General features: G+C 44.9%; 4 protein-coding genes across 4 annotated transcripts; all 4 read left to right on the plus strand.

Moving 5' to 3' along the window:
* The first annotated feature begins 386 nt into the window (after window positions 1-386).
* Window positions 387-6,916, plus strand: LOC136444091 (uncharacterized). The gene is made up of 9 exons (XM_066441583.1): window positions 387-735; window positions 2,065-2,191; window positions 2,729-2,812; window positions 3,047-3,170; window positions 3,570-3,723; window positions 4,059-4,197; window positions 4,505-4,630; window positions 5,369-5,610; window positions 6,019-6,916. Exons 1-9 carry the CDS (start codon window positions 644-646, stop codon window positions 6,227-6,229), a joined length of 1,299 nt encoding a protein of 432 aa, XP_066297680.1. The 5' UTR covers window positions 387-643; the 3' UTR covers window positions 6,230-6,916.
* An 809-nt stretch (window positions 6,917-7,725) lies between these two features.
* On the plus strand, window positions 7,726-8,898 carry LOC136443924 (melanocortin receptor 5-like). The gene has a single exon (XM_066441300.1). The coding sequence runs from the start codon at window positions 7,726-7,728 to the stop codon at window positions 8,896-8,898; it is 1,173 nt and encodes a 390-aa protein (XP_066297397.1).
* Window positions 8,899-12,244: 3,346 nt separating this feature from the next.
* Window positions 12,245-14,103, plus strand: LOC136444095 (intelectin-1a-like). Its single transcript, XM_066441588.1, has 2 exons — window positions 12,245-12,660; window positions 13,004-14,103. The coding sequence occupies exons 1-2, from the start codon at window positions 12,439-12,441 to the stop codon at window positions 13,946-13,948; spliced, it is 1,167 nt and encodes a 388-aa protein (XP_066297685.1). The 5' UTR covers window positions 12,245-12,438; the 3' UTR covers window positions 13,949-14,103.
* A 333-nt stretch (window positions 14,104-14,436) lies between these two features.
* On the plus strand, window positions 14,437-16,403 carry LOC136444088 (intelectin-1a-like). The gene is made up of 2 exons (XM_066441575.1): window positions 14,437-14,749; window positions 15,166-16,403. Exons 1-2 carry the CDS (start codon window positions 14,540-14,542, stop codon window positions 16,267-16,269), a joined length of 1,314 nt encoding a protein of 437 aa, XP_066297672.1. The 5' UTR covers window positions 14,437-14,539; the 3' UTR covers window positions 16,270-16,403.
* The last annotated feature ends 1,701 nt before the right edge of the window (window positions 16,404-18,104 follow it).

The raw sequence follows: 18,104 nt of genomic DNA on the forward strand, positions 1-18,104 counted from the left end.
CCCGCGCACTATTTGATGGTAAGGTCTAGTAAATGCAGGGAAAACGCTGCACAGTGGGACCAGGGTGCGATCCAGGGACAACACATTGTTTCGGTCCATTCGGTTAGCGACCTTGCATTTTTTTACAGTTTACATTTTGCGTCTGCTAACCACTTCTATCAAAGACGCGATGGACAATAAGAGTAACCGGTAAAACTAGCGAAGCATTTTATGAAACTCTGGATGTTAAAAGAGATAGCATGGAACAGAAAATGTGAATGGTAAACGTTGCAAAACTAAAATGACACTGTTTGATTTTGAATTCCTAACGGTTCGGATATTTCGAGTATTTCAGAAAAAATCTGACGTCATACAAAAGAAACGACCACGCCCCCAAGAGAGCTGGGGATGAATGGAGAGGGACGCCGCCAAAGGCACCGGCCGCTATCACACCACCGTCCGCACGTGCCGCTCTCTCAGCCCACCAATCACAGCTCGGAAACACGGATAAGGAGAAAACAATGGAGGAAGTAGTTATAAGAGAGATGCCGCCTTTTCCATCTTCACAAGCCGCCTTTTTCAGGACACAACATCAGCCAGGCGAGAAGTGCCACTCCCATCGTACGCTACATCCGAGAAAAAAATCCGCAGCTCTGAGAAAAACATGGGTTTTGCAGAGATTTTTGCAATGGTGGCTGTTCTGTCGACCATGGCGGGGATAGAGGCATCTCCATTGAAGGGGAAAGGATGGAGAAGGTAGGATATAAGTCTGTTTTCTATACAGATGTAACGCCGAAATGTGAGAACAAGCAATATGTTTGGTCTTGTAGCAAGACGACATGATACATTTATCTTATATGTAACGTTAACATTTGGTTAAGTTGTCATTGTTCCCTTGCCACCAGTTTTACATATACCATGAAGGACAGTATATATAAGGACATTGTAATGATATAATAAAGCAGTATTGAATAGTTCACGCAATGTGTTCTGGAAGGAAAACAACAAACGATACAGTCCCCAGCTTTGCGTGGTAACTCCCGGTGCGGTCGTGTTTTGTTGGTGCTCAGCTGCACACGACACATGATTATGCACCGCGGACAGATCAGCGGTTCGTATGTTTACAATAATCCTGGCTAGAAAACATATTTTGATATTTCTGTTATCTTTTGCGTAAAAAAACGAATCATAGGAAGGACGGATAAAGTGGAAATTGAGAAGAAAAATTGTTTCATCACGACAGAAACACTTAAGAGCAATGTGTCACCTGATGATCGATATTCCAATATTTTACGTCGCCCTGAGGCGTCTGTGACGAGGCTGTATGAGCCCGAATGTGCCTTAGGTTAGACTCCGGTATAACCTCAAAGCGTCTGTCTGGAGGCTATAAGTGTATGTCTCGCATGTGCCCTGAGTTGTCCCCTCCTAAGGCGTCTGTGACTAGGCTATAAGTGTATGTCCCGCATGTGTCCTGAGTTGTCCCCTCCTAAGGCGTCTGTGACTAGGCTATAAGTGTATGTCCCGCATGTGTCCTGAGTTGTCCCCTCCTAAGGCGTCTGTGACTAGGCTATAAGTGTATGTCCCGCATGTGTCCTGAGTTGTCCCCTCCTAAGGCGTCTGTGTCGAGACTTTTGTAACCCCACATGTGTCCCGGGGTGCCCGCTGACCCCACCCGCCAAGGTCAAGAGCGGCGCTTTGATTTGTTGAACCTCATCACAGCAGGACAAAGAAAAGGCGGAAGGACACGGGAAGTCAACGGTGTCGGGAAGAATTTAACTCAAACGGACAATAGTCGTGAACCATGTGATCATAAAGGCTCAGGGAATCACTGTTTTATACAGAGATAAAAGAATCTTGGATGGTTAATCTATGAAACATATTTCTTATCATTTGCCGAAAGTTATAATTTCTTACTTGAAACCTTGCCCCTCCACCTTGAGATTTTTCCCACTATTGACGACGCCCATTCTTATAAGAATTTTCACTTGATTTTCGTTTTTGATCCTTTCTCTTTCATTTTCACACCACCCAAACACGATCCTTCCTGTTTACTGTTGAGAAGCTAACACGGCCCCACTTCTCCAGGCAGCTGCTGGAGGGTGAGATCTCCCTGATGACTAAGAACAACACGGACGCTGACATGGTGTTCCTGCCGCTGGGCCGCCAGATCAAGCTCGGTACCGTGGTCTTCACACTGTCCGACGTCGCCAAGGTGAGCCAAGGGATCCTTCAGTCAGTTCTCCCTTCCTTTACACCGCGTATATCAAATATGACGAAAATTGATACAGATTAGTCCACGGGGAGGGGCGTGGCCAAGCCGGAATTTCTGTGATGTACCGACTATTTGTGTTCAGCGGTCGTTTGCAAGATCAGCATTTCCCTTGTCGAAATCCTTACTGTTGTGATATGTTGGCAGGATTTGGTCGGAAATATATGTGTTAGTCGGAATGATCATTTTTATGTCTTTCCAAAATTGAGGTATAAATGCGGTTGTTACATGATTCTTTTTAAAGGGACATATACAACGTTTGATGTTCACGACCAGTTTTATATTTTCTGTATTTTACATTCCAATGAAAAATCATTCTTTGAAACTCGTTCACCACAGTTCGGTGTTGTCATATTTTGTCTGTTTGGAGATTACCTGCAATTAGCCTACAGGAACGAACTTGCAATAAACTTTCTATAAATGACAACAGTGACATGCGTTTAGTCGTCTTGACAATATTGAAAACTTTACATCCCGTAGAGCCAGAACGGAAAGAGAAGCACTCGGCGACTCCTGAAAGAACTGAGGGAGGAGATGAAGGAGACAGAGGGCAAGGTCAACAAGGTAAGCCGCTAGGCATGGCTCATTTATTCCTAACCTGCACTTCCACCTACTTCGCACAGGGGGCACTAACGCTACGCATGTCCTGTCCTCACTACCATCAGTTCATTCACTAGATCCTAGACAATGCTAGATATCTGTTGATCAAGTGACGACAAATGTGTTTGAATCGGTTTGTTCAGTTTCAAATGCTCCGTCGTGAGACTATCACGAATCATTAGTCCCATCCATTCTCAGCTGCAGCGAGACTCGCCCTCCTCGTATGAAGCAGATGCGTCGCTGCAGTCTCGCACCAACAAAGTCGTGTCCTCGGGACAGTGTACCCCGGACAACGTGGGCGATATCAAGATAGACGAGACAGGTGTGCCTCTTTCATATTACAATATCAAACACCAGCTTCTGTGTATAGTGTAATGATTTTACTTCAAGTTATGTATATAAGTTGTATGTTCGTCTGTTTTGTGTGGGTCAGCCGTTACCAGTGAGAGCTGCTTAGGCTGACCCACCTGTTAATTCAAAATACAATATAACGTTACCGTAAGGTGTTCTTAAAAGTCTGTAGGAAATGATAACCATATTAGCTTTCAATATGATGCACCGATGGTTATCATCTCCATGAAAAATGGAGATTTTTTCATGGAGATATTGTTTTGAGCGTGTTTGCGCGCATGTTTGTGTGTGTGCACGGATGCTTGTTTGGTTTGTACAGATCAAGAGCTCTTAAACAGTTCTTTTGTACCTGTCGTGTCGTTTCCCCCAGAAGAGGCGCTGGACATCTGTACGGGGCAGGAGTGGCGAGGCCTGTTCCCGCCTCCCAGCCGGGACCCTAACCGTCCGGGCCGCAGCTGTCTGGACATCCTGTTCCGCGGGGACAGCCGGGGGGACGGCATGTACTGGATCAACCCTAAAAACAGGTCAGGAAACTAGGAGAACAACATGATAAGTGGAATAAAAATTTAAAGAGCGAATGAGTAAAAGAGAAGAAGAATGTGCAAAACAAATACAAGCTGGAGCCGAAGAAGTATTTTGGAGATTAAGGCTTGATACCTTTTCAAGTAAACGTTCCGTTTGATCTTGTTGAAATCGTATTTCTGATGAAATGGAGATTTTCATGTAATCGTTATGTATGAGCTTTCTTGACAATGTATCTTTTCGTTATTTTTGCGAAGCTTTTTCACCAAAAGTAGACTGGAAGACTGAGATTTGCTGCCTACTGTCGTTCTGACGTTATTGTCTATTTCTCCGCCAGAGCTGACAACAGGAACGCCTTCCGTGCCTACTGCGACATGACCACAGCAGGAGGAGGCTGGACTCTCGTTGCCAAGGTAACGGACGACTACAGTTGGGTGTGTCCGGAGAAGCAGGGGCAGTCATGCGCAGAATCAGTGGTAAGGACATTTTCGACCAATCCCTAGACTTGTTGATCCTTGTGATGTAGAGATCGGAATAAAGCTCGAATATTCCACCTCACAATCCTCAAATACTTGCTTCATTTTTACCTTCCGTCCGTCCGTCTTACATCAGAATAGCTATGTTCTGTTACATCGTTCTATGATCTTCTATTAGTTAATTGACTGAGAAATACATATATGACAAATTGTTGTGTGAGCGTTGCACGCAGCGTTAACATTGTAACACTTAGTAGACCACCAGGTACGTACCTTTCAGTAAACGCCCTATTCTCTGCCCCTCCAGATAGACCCGATGCAGGCGAACCTGTTCCACGAGATCCACGAACGCGACACGGTCCCGCTGACTGCCGGGATAGGACAGGACACGGGCGTGCACCTCAAGAACAACATCATCAGGGACATGTTCCTGCTAGGTCTGTGTCAGCATATTTTTATCCCATTGCTTCTGTGTGTGCGTGTGTGTGTGTGTGTGTGTGTGTGTGTGTGTGTGTGTGTGTGTGTGTGTGTGTGTGTGTGTGTGTGTGTGTGTGTGCGTGTGCGTACGCGTGCGTACGCGTGCGTGTGCATTTTGTGGCTAAGCCTTGATCTTAGGAAGGAGTGCTAACATTTGGAGACAGATCTAGATTCAGATCTAGATCCAAGATTTAAAAGAATTATCAGACGGTTGGAATGCCAAGTCCAGCCCTACCAGAATTAGAAGCTAGCCTGAGGTCAACTGGTACAGGGAGCATGGAGGGCCTGTCGTGAACAGTTGGGACCAGAACCTTGTAGTATTTATATGCTCGACCTTACCGCTCAAGATTCGGGGGTCTGATTGGCCGATCCTCGGTTACGTGTTTCGAGCGACCAGGCGGATCCCCCAATCTTGGGTTGGCTTGCAGACGAGAGCAGGGAATTATCCTCAGAGACACTACTTAAACACTGCCAGTTTCCTGGTATATTTCTAGCTTTTAGTTCTCTTTTGCATTGACAATCATTTTGTGCTTAAATCTATAACTGAGTATTTGTTCCGCAAGGGTAGCATGGCATTGTTGTGTTAAAACTAGCACTGTTTGAAACTAGTGTAATTCATAGTTTGCGAAGCATCAGTGATAATCATTTTACATTATGTTTTAATTGTGTTTGTACACCTTCCTTCTGTACCTACCTAGGCCGTCAATCCGTCCGATTCAGTTTCGTGGCCGAGACGTCTGATTGGACGATCAGCGATGACGCGTACGCAGCCTTCGACGTCAACAAACCAAACGACATGTTCAAGGACGGGCTGTGGGGAGCCTACAGCACGGGCAGCCTGGACTACACATGGAACGTCATCCGCCAGGGCAGGCAGGACAAGAAGTTCTCCGGGGACATGATCTGCTGGGGGAACAAAGCTGGCGAGAGCTACAGGTACGGGTGCTACTTCTCGTTGTACAGTGCTAGTTCCGATGTAGACGTACGGCAGGGCTTTCATGACCATTGACGAAGAGTTTCCATGATCATCGTCAAAGGGTTTTCACGATCATTGAAAGGGTTGGTTGTAGTAATACATGTACTAAGGGGCGTAATCAAGACGGTGAACAAAGAGTTGCTTGCAAAAAGAGTTGTAGAAAGTGTCATATTTATAGCCAGTGTTTGTTTATTCGAAAACAGACTTATTTTCCCTACTAGCATTTTTATGCAAAGAGAGGACTTGATTTGATTGACAGAAACGAAGGATGACACCTGTGCAAAGGAACGAGAGGTAGACTCAAACTAAGTTTGAAAGAATTCGAACGTGCTTGACAATTAAATTGTATGTAATTTGATTTTTCCCAGGTATTACGACGAAGGTCTTCACATGGGCAGCCCAGCAAAAGGCGGGAAACCCTGTCACCTAGCAACGAACGAGAACGAGATCATGTTGAAGAGCCTGTACGCGACGGTGAACAGTAACGGTCAGGCCAGCTGGAACCCCGCCCAGTTTGGCTTTCTTGGCGCCAAACTCATGCAAGTGCCAAACGACAGAATAGCCATCTGGGTCAGATGATCACGATGCACTTAAAGAAACGAAATCTTACGTAATATCCATATTTCTAAACCGCGTTGTTCTTTAAAATTCGAACAATGTGCGTCAAAATAAGTGTCACGTCTTTGTATGGTAAACTGAATGGACGGTGGTGCATTAGATTGTAATTTTTGCACAGTATCAACAAAATATTCTGATGCTTCAAATTTCTGAGTCTGATTCAGAAATCCGGTAATAAACAGTCATCAGATTCTTCGTTATGTATATTTGTCAGGAAGCATAGATGATCTTTCTATATGTAAAATTGTGATTATAGGCAGCTGATGGTGGAGTTCTGATTTTGTATAATTATTTCTTGATATGTGTATAGTATGTCATATATGGCAATGTACATGCTTCTTGTTTATTCTTGATGTTATCAAGGTTGTTGATTGTGTGTTGAGGCACTGTGGAATGTTCTTATCTATTGCGCAAAAAGCTACATTGTTGAGGTTTCATAACTTTTGTACCAAACCATGTTAGAAACCACCGCTAGCACAGGTAAACGATATTCTTCAATTGTTGTTGTTGTTGCTATGGTTCTACTATATTTTCTTCTTGTTGGAACGTCGATGTAATCAAAGTAATGTGTATATACTCTTGATCATTGTCATTATAGTGGTTTGATAGATATCGAATTACACGTAAGAACATGTTTACAACAGTCAACTGTCTTTGATTTTTCTGTCACCCGACACGACATGTTATAACTGCGATTGCATGTTTAACGACTTAGAAATTGATAGTCGGTATTCCCTTGAAAACACACGTATAGTTTCCGCAACATCGTTTTAAAACAGAGTATGCATAGATTTCACAATGGGATTGACGTGCTTGCAATGTTCACTTTGAAAAAAATCCGCAGTTTGGGGGAAAATGGGGATAAACCTCCACTCGTATCAGATTTATGAACCCCAAAATGAAATAACTGAATCTGTTCATAACGAATGAATGGAGACCTTTAATGTACATTGCTGTGGTAGTCATACATTTCACAAAAGGACATAAATCTGAATCAGAACATTTCCTAAAATCTAAGCCGTCCTTACCAAGGCTAATGCCCCCTCTTACAGAGGTTATGAAAATCCAACCAACCGCCGCTGATTAATTGTGGCGGTGAAGAAAGGATAGCCTGAAGCTTAGTCGACAGTGTGCTAATCCACACTGATGTGAGTGACGTGTAGTTCTGTCGCTTTGATTAATCAGAAAGCAGATGAATCGGTCGGGTCTTTTGTTGTTGATATTTTGTGGCCTTTGCTGCGTTTCTACGGCTTTCTCTAATGATTTGCTTTATCTTGAGGCTACCCTTCCATCACGCTTTGATGGCCTTTCCACCAATTACTCTGATATTTTCACGGTTTAAAAAAGACTTTATGTGAGGGCGGTGTCCAAGAAATTGTAGTCAGGATAGAATTCTTGAGTACGACTGCAGCACGGTTTCAGTCGCTGTCTTTAACACCAGACAAATCATAACTCACATGCGGATCTTCTACACCTGTGGCCGAATGATGATGTGCCGAGGTAACTATGTTGGTTGGGCGCTAGTGATTCTCGTCACTACAGTACGGTACGTTGGGGTAACTTCGGCTTCTGGACTGCGCTTGAACGTTTCAAAGCAGACCGGGGACGACGAAACGGGCATTTTTCACAACTCAACACTGCGAAACAGTTCATCTGAGAACTGTCCCTCTTCAGCAGCTACCAACAGCTCCGTGGTAGATGTAAACATCACTTCAACCGTCCAGAAATGTCTCCCGAAAGAGTCTGATGTGTACTCTAGCGAAGCTGTAGCTGTGAGGTGCATTACTCTGTGTTTAGGCGTCTGGTCTGTCGTGGCAAACAGCCTCCCACTAGCAGCCATCATTAAGCAGGAACATCTCCACACGCCCGCCTACATCCTCACGGCTAATCTGGCAGCCAGCGACGTCTTGAACGGCATAGTCTTTGTGATCGCCTGTAGTCTGTTTTTTTTCTCCAATACCGTTTACTCCAATGTTATCATGCGTCGCGTCCGCTTCACGAGTATCTTGCTCTCCGGGTTGTCCTCGGCCTACAGCCTGCTGGCCCTGACGGCTGAGCGCTACTGGTTCATCGTGCATGGAATGACCTACGTCAACAACGTCACCAACGACAAGTGCAAGGTCGTGATCATGGTCGTCTGGATGTGGTCTGTACTGCTGGCGATACTGCCCAACTTCGGCTGGTACTGTGCCCTACGAACGCAGGAAGGATGCGATCCATTTGGTGGAGCACTATCCTACAGTTACAAGGTCGTTTTCCTTGTGTCCGTTTTCATCCCGATAGCGGCAATCGTCCTTTTAAACACGGGGGTGTTCTGGTGCCTCTGGAAGCATGTGAACGCCATCGCTGCACAAGAAGCCACCGTGGGTGCCCCGCCCAGTATCAACCGAAAATCCGCCATCACCATCGTTCTGATCACCATCGTGTTCCTGGTGGGATGGCTGCCGCTTCTCTTCAAAATGGCCCTGTTTACTCACGACCACATTTCGGTGGCCAAAATGTTGGTCTTCGTGATCATGAACTCCGCCATCAACCCTGTGATCTACGCATTTCGTCTGCAGGAGGTTCGCCGTGGTGTTACACGGCTCTTCGTCAACAGTAACGGAAACGCTATCCTGCCTGGAAATTGAAGAAAAAAGAGAACGCCTACTTTATGTCTACAGGTAAAATAAAAACTGACAGGGCGATGTGTAAATAAGATGTAGACTTTCAATCACCTCGAGTTCATCCGAACAAACTTTACTAGTAGGAACAATTTACTTTCAAGCTGTAATTTGGGTCGAATTTGCAGAATGACCATCCACAAAAACCGGGAAGCCTTCGTTGGTCTCGGCGCTGCATGGCTCTTCGTGAACAGGAACGGGGACGCAATCCTACCCGATAACTGAACAAATGAAAACGCCTATTTTATCTCTATGGGTCAGGAAACCGACAGGGCGATGTGAATTTAGAATTTGGACTTTCAAAAACCTCGCGTTCATCAGAACAAAATTCACTAGCACGATCAAACTTGCAGGACGACCATAGGTAAAGGTGGAGAAGGCTGAACTAACTTCTCGATATTGTATCATATACACGGAAGACTGCATGAAGTTCAATATCGGGAAGTTAGTATGAAGTAACAGGAATATCTTGGAAACAAACTGTACCGTCCCGCTACATCACCGTTATAAACACAACAAAATAACAGAGTCAGAGATGACACATAGTTCAAGATCATCTGACCAACAACAACAGAAGTGTCAACAAAAGCAACAACAAGAAAAAACAACGAGTACTGTACAGGTGGGTCGGGGAACTGAACATTCAACTAGATTTAGTTAGAGTTGTGAATACGTTTGATATAGTTGAAACAAATACCAGGGTAACAACGTATCTTATCTTTTGTATTTGTGAATGTTCTAATATTTTTGTATTTGTAAACCTGATGTAGTATCATGTAAACCTTCTGATGTGTGTGAATGGCTGTTTTTGTTTGTCAAATATTGTTCTGACGTACTATTTGAATTCATATTTGATATTCTGATGTTGTTGTATTGGTAAATATGATGATTTTGTATTTGCAAAGCTTCTGATGCTGTTGTATATTGGAATATTTTTTGTGTAAATTTGTAAAATAATGTTGTCGATATTGAATATGTTAAAAGTTCAGAATCGTTATATGTAAAATTGAAATCACAGGGAAGAAAACCCCTACAAAGAAACCCAGGGATGACAACCAGTTTTATTATGATATCATGTGTTTGTAATTATGTATTTGACGCATCTGTAATGACGTTACATGATAGCCTCAGCGGTTTAAAATGTTTTACAGTTTGTAGATACGGCAGCACAATTGTGAACACTTTCTATTACGACTATTACCTTAAACTATATGTCTACATTTAGACAATGTATTTCATGTTTAATGTATGTAGGGTCAGAGCATAGAATACATTGAAAAATGGATCATCTTCTGTGCATTGTCTGTTATTCAGAGTGGTTTCTATCGTAGCGAGCGAAATGTTAGATCACCACTTAGACATGCAAGGCTTGAAATCTTGGGCCTGGATCATTTTTTCCACTGCTTCATCCTTACGCTAAGATTACCCACACAAAAAAGCCAGGGTCCACTCATGTCTTTTAGTCATCCTGTCCACAAGATTATCACAAACCTAACAAACCGGGTGAGCACATATCCTCCTTGGTGGGTGTAACAACGCAGATGAGGCTTAGTGTTCCGTGTGCTAATGCACCCTGAATGTTTTCTTCTTTTACTGCCAATGGCTTAATTACTTTTTACAGTACCTGAGTGTAGTGTGGGCGGTATGTCATACAAATAGCATGATCTGACGTCTGTCCACTTCGCTGGCCACCTTTCCATGCGTGATCCTTCCACTCATTATAGCGGATTTATACTGATCAGGTCAGATTAGACTACGTTCATTAGATGCTGTAAAACGTCTTGTTAGTGTGGCACTCATCACCATAAACATCAGTCTTGTTGGTGTGCAATTCAGAACAACAGGCAGGCGCACCTGTCTTATAACTATCATACTTGGAACCAAGGACAGGGACATCAGTACTGTAGCTATATTCAGCACCAGGGACAGGGACACTAGTCTTGTAGCTATATCATTCAGCACCAAGGACAGGGACACCAGTCTTGTAGCTATATCATTCAGCACCAGGGACACCAGTCTTGTAGCTATATCATTCAGCACCAGGGACAGGGACACTAGTCTTGTAGCTATACCATTCAGCACCAGGGACACCAGTCTTGTAGCTATATCATTCGTCTTGTTGGAGTGTTATTCAGCACCAGGGACAGGAAAACCAGTCTTGTTGGTCTGTCATTCAGCATATACTGAATATACTGTATACTGATCAGGTCAGATTAGACTAGGAGTTCAAGGAGATTGATAAAAAACTTATAATAATGGTTTTTATTGGTCAGAAATTACCCGCAATGGCAGCCTTTCTGGCGCTGAATTGATGCAGGGTTTACATGTTTCATTTAATACACAACATATACCTAGTCTATCCACACTTGCATTTTGTGGATTTGTCGCAAGGGTCTGGGCGGCTGCCATTCGGCGCCACCAGGTGACCTCAATACGACCTTCCCCAACCGAAGTCAGGTACCCATTTTCACCTGGGTGGAGTGAGGAAATTCGTGTAAAGTGCCTTTCCCAAGGGCACAAGATCGGTGACACGACAGGATTCGAACTCGGGACCTCTTGGTTCTGAGCCGAACGCTCTGCCGTTGCGCCACACGACCCCACACATATTGTACCTCCTTGATCTGTTCGATTTAATTCAAATATACAACTGACAAGCAAACAGCAATTCCCCTTTCAAGCTGTAACGATCAAAACTTAACTATCAAAACGAAATGGATTTTGAGGGGGTAACTTTTCACAAGGGGCATGTATGTACTAATGCTACAATTTTCTAAGATAGTAATTTTTTTTTTAAATAGTCTTTTGAATCCATTTCTGTTTGTTCATGTTGCTGTTTTATACAGATAGGGACACGACGTACTACACACAGATCAGACATGGTGTTGTGTAACCACCAACAGAGATGATTTTTATGCTTGTACAGTGACTTCTTATTGTTATCAGGACGAGACACTGTTGTGCATTACGAAACAATAGCTGTCAATTGCACCAGCGGATCCCTTTCCTGTGGGTATGTTCCTTTCCTCCAGCATCAGGAGTCTGTACAATTGTCATGTCCATAGCTCATGCTCACATAGGAGATCTTAACAACATTCCATGTGGGATTCACACCCTCACAAGGATACTTAGATTCATGTCGCAGCTCGCCTTTGCACTGACTGTACTTTGTACTATACTGTTTGCTACATCCTTGTTGTTGGCCCATAAAAAACGTCCGGTAGACGAAGAAAAACATAGTAGCTGCACTTAGTAACTCCACTACAATGTGAATATTTGTAGCCGATAACAAAACTGGACTTTATAATGGGGACAGGTCTGCACTACTGACCACTTACCCAACCATTGCGATCGCTAGCATTTGACCAATAGGAAACCAGATGGGTTACAACCTTTGTATTTTTCCATTAGTCACCATGGCTACAAGTTACGTGTTTCTTCAGACCTAGAATTGTAAAAGGTAAGCAGGGGGTCAAGACATTTCATTCCTTCTTCAAATTGTGTCCGCTCATGTTCCAAAGAACTATGAAGGCCATCATAGTCTTCTTGTCCGTTATTTCCATTGGATTTGCCATTCCAAACGATGTCTCTATGCGTGCTGTAAATGGGGATACGTGCCAGTACACGTTCGTGGTTCCCCATGACGTGGCGCCCCCCACCCACTCCTGCTCCGACACAGAGAGTCTGCGAGCTGACCTGGAAAGTCTTCGGAACACCGTTGCAGGGCAGCAGGTAAATAAAACAAGATATCAAGCGAACGAAAAACGAGTGTTTTGTTCCATTCATAAGTCAGAAATTGACTAACACTTAGGTAGACGCGACGAGACTGCGGTAAAATATGAGTGTTAGCTGAGACGACTACCTAGTAGTCTAGTCTAGATAAGAATGATTGAAGAATATACTGTAAGAAGTTGTGGTAAGGGCTTTGTCGTTGGTGACGACTTAGAAAATGGATAAGTGGTGTGTATTTTAGAAAGAAACTTAATTTTGAAATAGCCCTGGAAGTTTTTCAGAATATCGAAGAAGAACGAAAATAGCGGAGTATGTAAACATCTTATGTCAACTTTCCTTACAGTCAACGATCACGGACCTAGAGACCCGCCTCTCCCAGATGGAAACCCTCGTTGCTGCCACTCAGACCCTGGCTAGCCTGGACCACGGTCTCGGTACCGAGCTCAACCCAGCATCCTCCTGCCTTATCATCATACAGAACAACCCCTCCAGCCAGGATGGCGCCTACTTCCTTATCGGGAAGGACGGAACCATCTACCAGACCTACTGCGACATGACCACGGCCGGAGGCGGCTGGACGCTGGTCTCCAGCGTGCACGAGGACGACATGTACGGCAAGTGTACGGCCGGGGATCGCTGGTCCAGCACCCGCGGGAACAACATCAACTACCCCGGCGGAGATGGCAACTGGGCCAACGTACACACCTTCGGCTCCATGGGGTCGGCCACCACCGACGACTACAAGAATCCAGGCTACTTCAGCATCAGCGCCTCCAACGTCATGCTGTGGCACGTGCCGAACAACGTGCCACCGAAAGAGTACAAGACCGCCTCCTACCTACGGTACCGCACCTCCAACGGTTTCCTCGAGGACTACGGAGGCAACCTGTACTCTCTTTTCAAAGATCACTTCCCAATCGGCTACAACTTGGGCACGTACACCCACGACAACGGCCCGGCCATCCCCATTGTGTACGAACAGGGCAGTAATCATCTTGTCGAGTCACTGTTTCCCCCGAACATTGATTCTCGCAATGAAGCCATTCCCGGGTTCATACAGTTCCGGGTGTTCACCGGTAGAGCAGCGTGCCTGGCTGTTTGTCCGGGCATCAACTTTGTTGGACCCGATGCAGAGCACGTGTGTATCGGTGGAGGTGGATATTACCCCCACCATGCCGCTAAGTGCGGTGACTACGCCTCCAAAGACTGGGATGGCTACGGCACCGGGGTGGGGTGGAGCTCGAACCAGCTTGTCACGGAGTCCGTCATCATGTTCTTTTATCGCTAGTTATGCTAGCGTGCTGAAGAGGCCGGGAAACCTCCATACGATTCAGCAAGTTAGGAAAACGACCATAAAGTCCAACCGATCGATATCCAGAATAATATCCCAAATGTATCTTTGAATACCTGTTTTCAGGAAGTAATAAAATGACATAGAAACAACTCTGCTATCTTTTTTATTTCATATGTTCCAACCCTGTGTGGAATTTTCTAGAATGTCGGTTTCAGCTATGACTCTTGGGATGCCAGTTAGTGTTATAGAGTCTAAAGCCAAATGTACATCATAGGGTAGTCGATATATGGAGTTAAAATCACACGTCATAGCTCAAATGTCACCATACCAAAAGGGGACCATAACAAGGCTGACCTTTGGAGTAGTGATCAGGGTACACACTTGTTGTGACTTGAATACTTACTCAGCCATGTTGACAACTAGCACCTGACCAATTAGAAAACGAGATGGCTCACCTCAACTTTATCTTCCCATCAGTGATCATTGGTCACAACTTATCGATTTTTTTAGAAGCGCGATTGTAAAACCGTGGTGCAAGACGTCTTATTCCAGCTACATATTTTTGTTTGTTTGTATACACCAAAAATGATGAGGGCCATCATAGTCATCTTAGCCATCCTTTCTGTCGGATTTGGCATTCCAAACGATGTCTCTATGCGAGCTGTAAATGAGGGTACGTGCCAGTACACATTCGTGGTTCCTCGTGACGTGGCGCCCCCCACCCACTCCTGCTCCGAAACTGGATACCTGCTAACTGACCTGGAAGATCTACAGGGCACCGTTGAGGGACAGCAGGTAAATAACAATGGTGCTGGGGCACGATTCGTATTTTATAATCTATCAAGACCCTTATGTCGATTATATGATTTTATTTGTAGTAGGTACACACACAGACACAGATATAGGGAAAATTAACGTCATAGCAGATGTCATCATTAATTGAGACTAATTTAGCGCACATGTTTGTTAAGTATTCATTTACATACAAAGATAATCCTTCTTCAGATAGAACCACACGTTGTGCCGTTCTGATTCATGACACTCACCATTTTGTGGGTTTTCCTTAAATTAAGTACCTCCCAATTATGTTTATCTGTGAATTGAGTATACAATCAGGAACATCATCAGCGACATCACTAAAGCAACTTTCTTAGCCTAATTATGGTGACGCTGTAAGTATTACTATACTGTTGCCTTCCCGTTCTCTGCAGGCAGTAATTGATGCGTTCTTAGAGGAACAAAGAAACCAGACAAGGAAACTATTGGAGCTTGAGTTGGACCTGGAGCGGGAGAGAGCCAGGCGTGCGGAGCTGGAGTTGGAGCTCGAGAGAGAGAAGAACAATCGCCAGACCAACGACTTGAACCTCACCAACGTTGTCAACGCCCTGGATAATCGTCTGTCACATGTGGAAACTATGGTCGCGGCTACTCAAACTTTAGCTAGCTTGGACCACGGTCTCGGTACCGAGCTCAACCCAGCCTCCTCCTGCCTTCTCATCAAACAGAACAACCCCTCCAGCCAGGACGGCGCCTACTTCCTTATCGGGAAGGACGGAACCATCTACCAGACCTACTGCGACATGACCACGGCCGGAGGCGGCTGGACCCTGGTCTCAAGCGTGCACGAGGACGACGTATATGGCGAGTGTACGGCCGGGGATCGCTGGTCCAGCACCCGCGGGAACAACATCAACTACCCCGGCGGAGATGGCAACTGGGCCAACGTGCACACCTTCGGCTCCATGGGGTCGGCCACCACCGACGACTACAAGAACCCAGGCTACTTCAGCATCAGCGCCTCCAACGTCATGCTGTGGCACGTGCCGAACAACGTGCCACCGGAAGAGTACAAAACCGCCGCGTACCTACGGTACCGCACCCCCAACGGTTTTCTGGGTGTCTATGGAGGCAACCTGTACTCTCTTTTCAAAGATCACGTCCCCATTGGCTACAACTTGGGCACATACACCCATGACAACGGTCCGGCCATCCCCATTGTGTACGAACAGGGCAGTGATCATCTGGTGCAGTCAATGTTGCCTCCGAATGTGGTTTCATTGAGTGAGGCTATGCCCGGGTTTGTGCAGTTTCGCGTCTTCACTAACAACGGAGGGTGCCTGGCCGTTTGTCCAGGTGTGAACTACGTTGGACCGAACGCAGAAACAGTGTGCATCGGTGGAGGGGGGTACTGGGCTGAAGGTGCATACCATTGTGGTGACTACCCATTGAAGGACTACAACGGCCATGGCACCGGTGCGGAATGGAGTGCAAACCAACTTGTCACTGAGTCCGTCATCATGTTCTTTTATCGCTGAAAAGGTCGATTCAGCGACTCAGAAATAAGTCATCACCATACACACCAACTGTTTTACATGTAAATCCGGAAAGTGCAAAATCCCAATAGTAGCTTTGAATAGCCGCTCTCATCAATCAATAAATGTATCAAGAAGCCCCTTTACGAGCTCTTTTTAAGTCTATATTTTCTAACTCTGTGTGCAAGTCCGTAGATGTCAGCATCAGCGTAGGGACCTCCACTGTTGCCTCCCGAAGCTATTTCGAGAAATGAAGCCGTCCCCAGATTCGTGCAGTTTCGCGTGTTCACTAACCACGGATCCTGCACTGCGGTTTGTCCAGGCGTCAACTTCGTTGGTATCAACTCAGAGCACGTGTGCATCGGCGGAGATGGATACTTTGCGGAAGGAGAACCTAGGCAGTGCGGTGACTACGCCTCCAAGGACTGGGACGGCTATGGTACTGGTGTGGGCTGGAGCTCCAACCAACTTGTCACAGAATCCGTCATCATGTTCTTTTACCGCTGAAAAGTCTGGAAACACCCCCAACTTCCGTCAGTTAACTACACTATGATGATAAGGATGTTTGGAAGGTACAAGTTTCCAGGTACAGCTTCACATATCTGCTTTCAACCAATAAAACCAAAACAACAACCTTGCGACTTTGTATATTTCTTTCAGGTACATGTAAATTTCCTCTTTCAGTTCATAGTCATCTGAGACTGCCAATCTTTTGGCCGTGCTATGAAACATGCACTGTTGATGATGAATATATACAAAATTGAATCCTTGCCTCTGAGCTTAGAATCCAATTGACGACCTATCAGATTAAACAGATTTAGTGCCATATGACGAGAGCTAGGTGTAATTACCGCTCAGTCGTCAGTACAGAAAAATACCGTCATAATATAAACTTTCTCTTCAGTTTGGTGGTTAAATTAATAGCGCCCAACTAGAATTCCTTTCATAAGACATGTACATTTACGATGCAGGACCCCATCTAGTACCTATTTGTTATACTCTAAATGTTACATATGCTATGGCACACGCGTTGTTCCCTCGTTCAAAGGTCGTATGAATTTTCATAACTTCACAGCGCCTCCTGGCGTCTCCATCGCGAGTAACAGCTCCTTTCAATGTTCCTTCGATTCTCTATATACAGATCAAGCCAGCAGGTCGGACATGTTTGTCGTCACTTGTTAATCATGATCCGAATGAACCCCTTATAGCAGACCTGTCCGTCCCCCTCCACATCAGCCTCCTCCATCATCTCATCAACCTCCTCCTCCGCCATCTTGTCTGCGATGTTCATCATCACGTGACGAAGGTCTGGAACGTTGAGGAGAAAAACGTCATATTTCAAAACTCTCGCGTTTCTTTGCATTCAAAATGATGCTCAACCCAATTGAGGTGTGTAACATCTCGGGGTTGGCTACTTTAGGAGTTATATGCCTTGAAAAAGGCCTGTGACAATTTCTGTCGAACACGCATTTCGAACCACTCAGTGACCGCAGGTAGCCTTGCGAGACCGTGGCGTTTTCAGAATGGTCCAATGTTACATACAATGTAACGTTAACGTTACATTGCAAAAACAGGAACTTACAATATGTAATGTGTATGGCACGTTAATTACTTTTCATTAGACTTATGGATGTTGACCGTTTCAGATATTGATAAAGAATTGTCTTTAGTAAAGGACTTTCCTTTGATTCTAGTTTCTAAGGATAAATATTTACTGAAAAAGGTTAACGTATTGGCACAATATTTATCGTAGGCAACAGCTGTACAACTTGTACATTTTCCCTTCACTCCACTTACCACTTACCCAACCATGGTGACGGCCAGCATTTGACCAATAG

The sequence above is a fragment of the Branchiostoma lanceolatum genome, chromosome 10 (genome assembly GCF_035083965.1).
Source record: "Branchiostoma lanceolatum isolate klBraLanc5 chromosome 10, klBraLanc5.hap2, whole genome shotgun sequence".
NCBI lineage: Eukaryota > Metazoa > Chordata > Leptocardii > Amphioxiformes > Branchiostomatidae > Branchiostoma > Branchiostoma lanceolatum.

Bases quoted from the DNA above. Each gene is read 5' to 3' on its own strand.
- LOC136444091 (XM_066441583.1), top strand. From the start codon at position 644: ATGGGTTTTGCAGAGATTTTTGCAATGGTGGCTGTTCTGTCGACCATG. The intron at 3,171-3,569 runs GTGTGCCTCTTT...CGTTTCCCCCAG, and splicing joins TATCAAGATAGACGAGACAG to AAGAGGCGCTGGACATCTGT. The intron at 4,198-4,504 runs GTAAGGACATTT...CTGCCCCTCCAG, and splicing joins AGTCATGCGCAGAATCAGTG to ATAGACCCGATGCAGGCGAA.
- LOC136443924 (XM_066441300.1), top strand. From the start codon at position 7,726: ATGCGGATCTTCTACACCTGTGGCCGAATGATGATGTGCCGAGGTAAC.
- LOC136444095 (XM_066441588.1), top strand. From the start codon at position 12,439: ATGTTCCAAAGAACTATGAAGGCCATCATAGTCTTCTTGTCCGTTATT. The intron at 12,661-13,003 runs GTAAATAAAACA...CTTTCCTTACAG, and splicing joins ACACCGTTGCAGGGCAGCAG to TCAACGATCACGGACCTAGA.
- LOC136444088 (XM_066441575.1), top strand. From the start codon at position 14,540: ATGATGAGGGCCATCATAGTCATCTTAGCCATCCTTTCTGTCGGATTT. The intron at 14,750-15,165 runs GTAAATAACAAT...CGTTCTCTGCAG, and splicing joins GCACCGTTGAGGGACAGCAG to GCAGTAATTGATGCGTTCTT.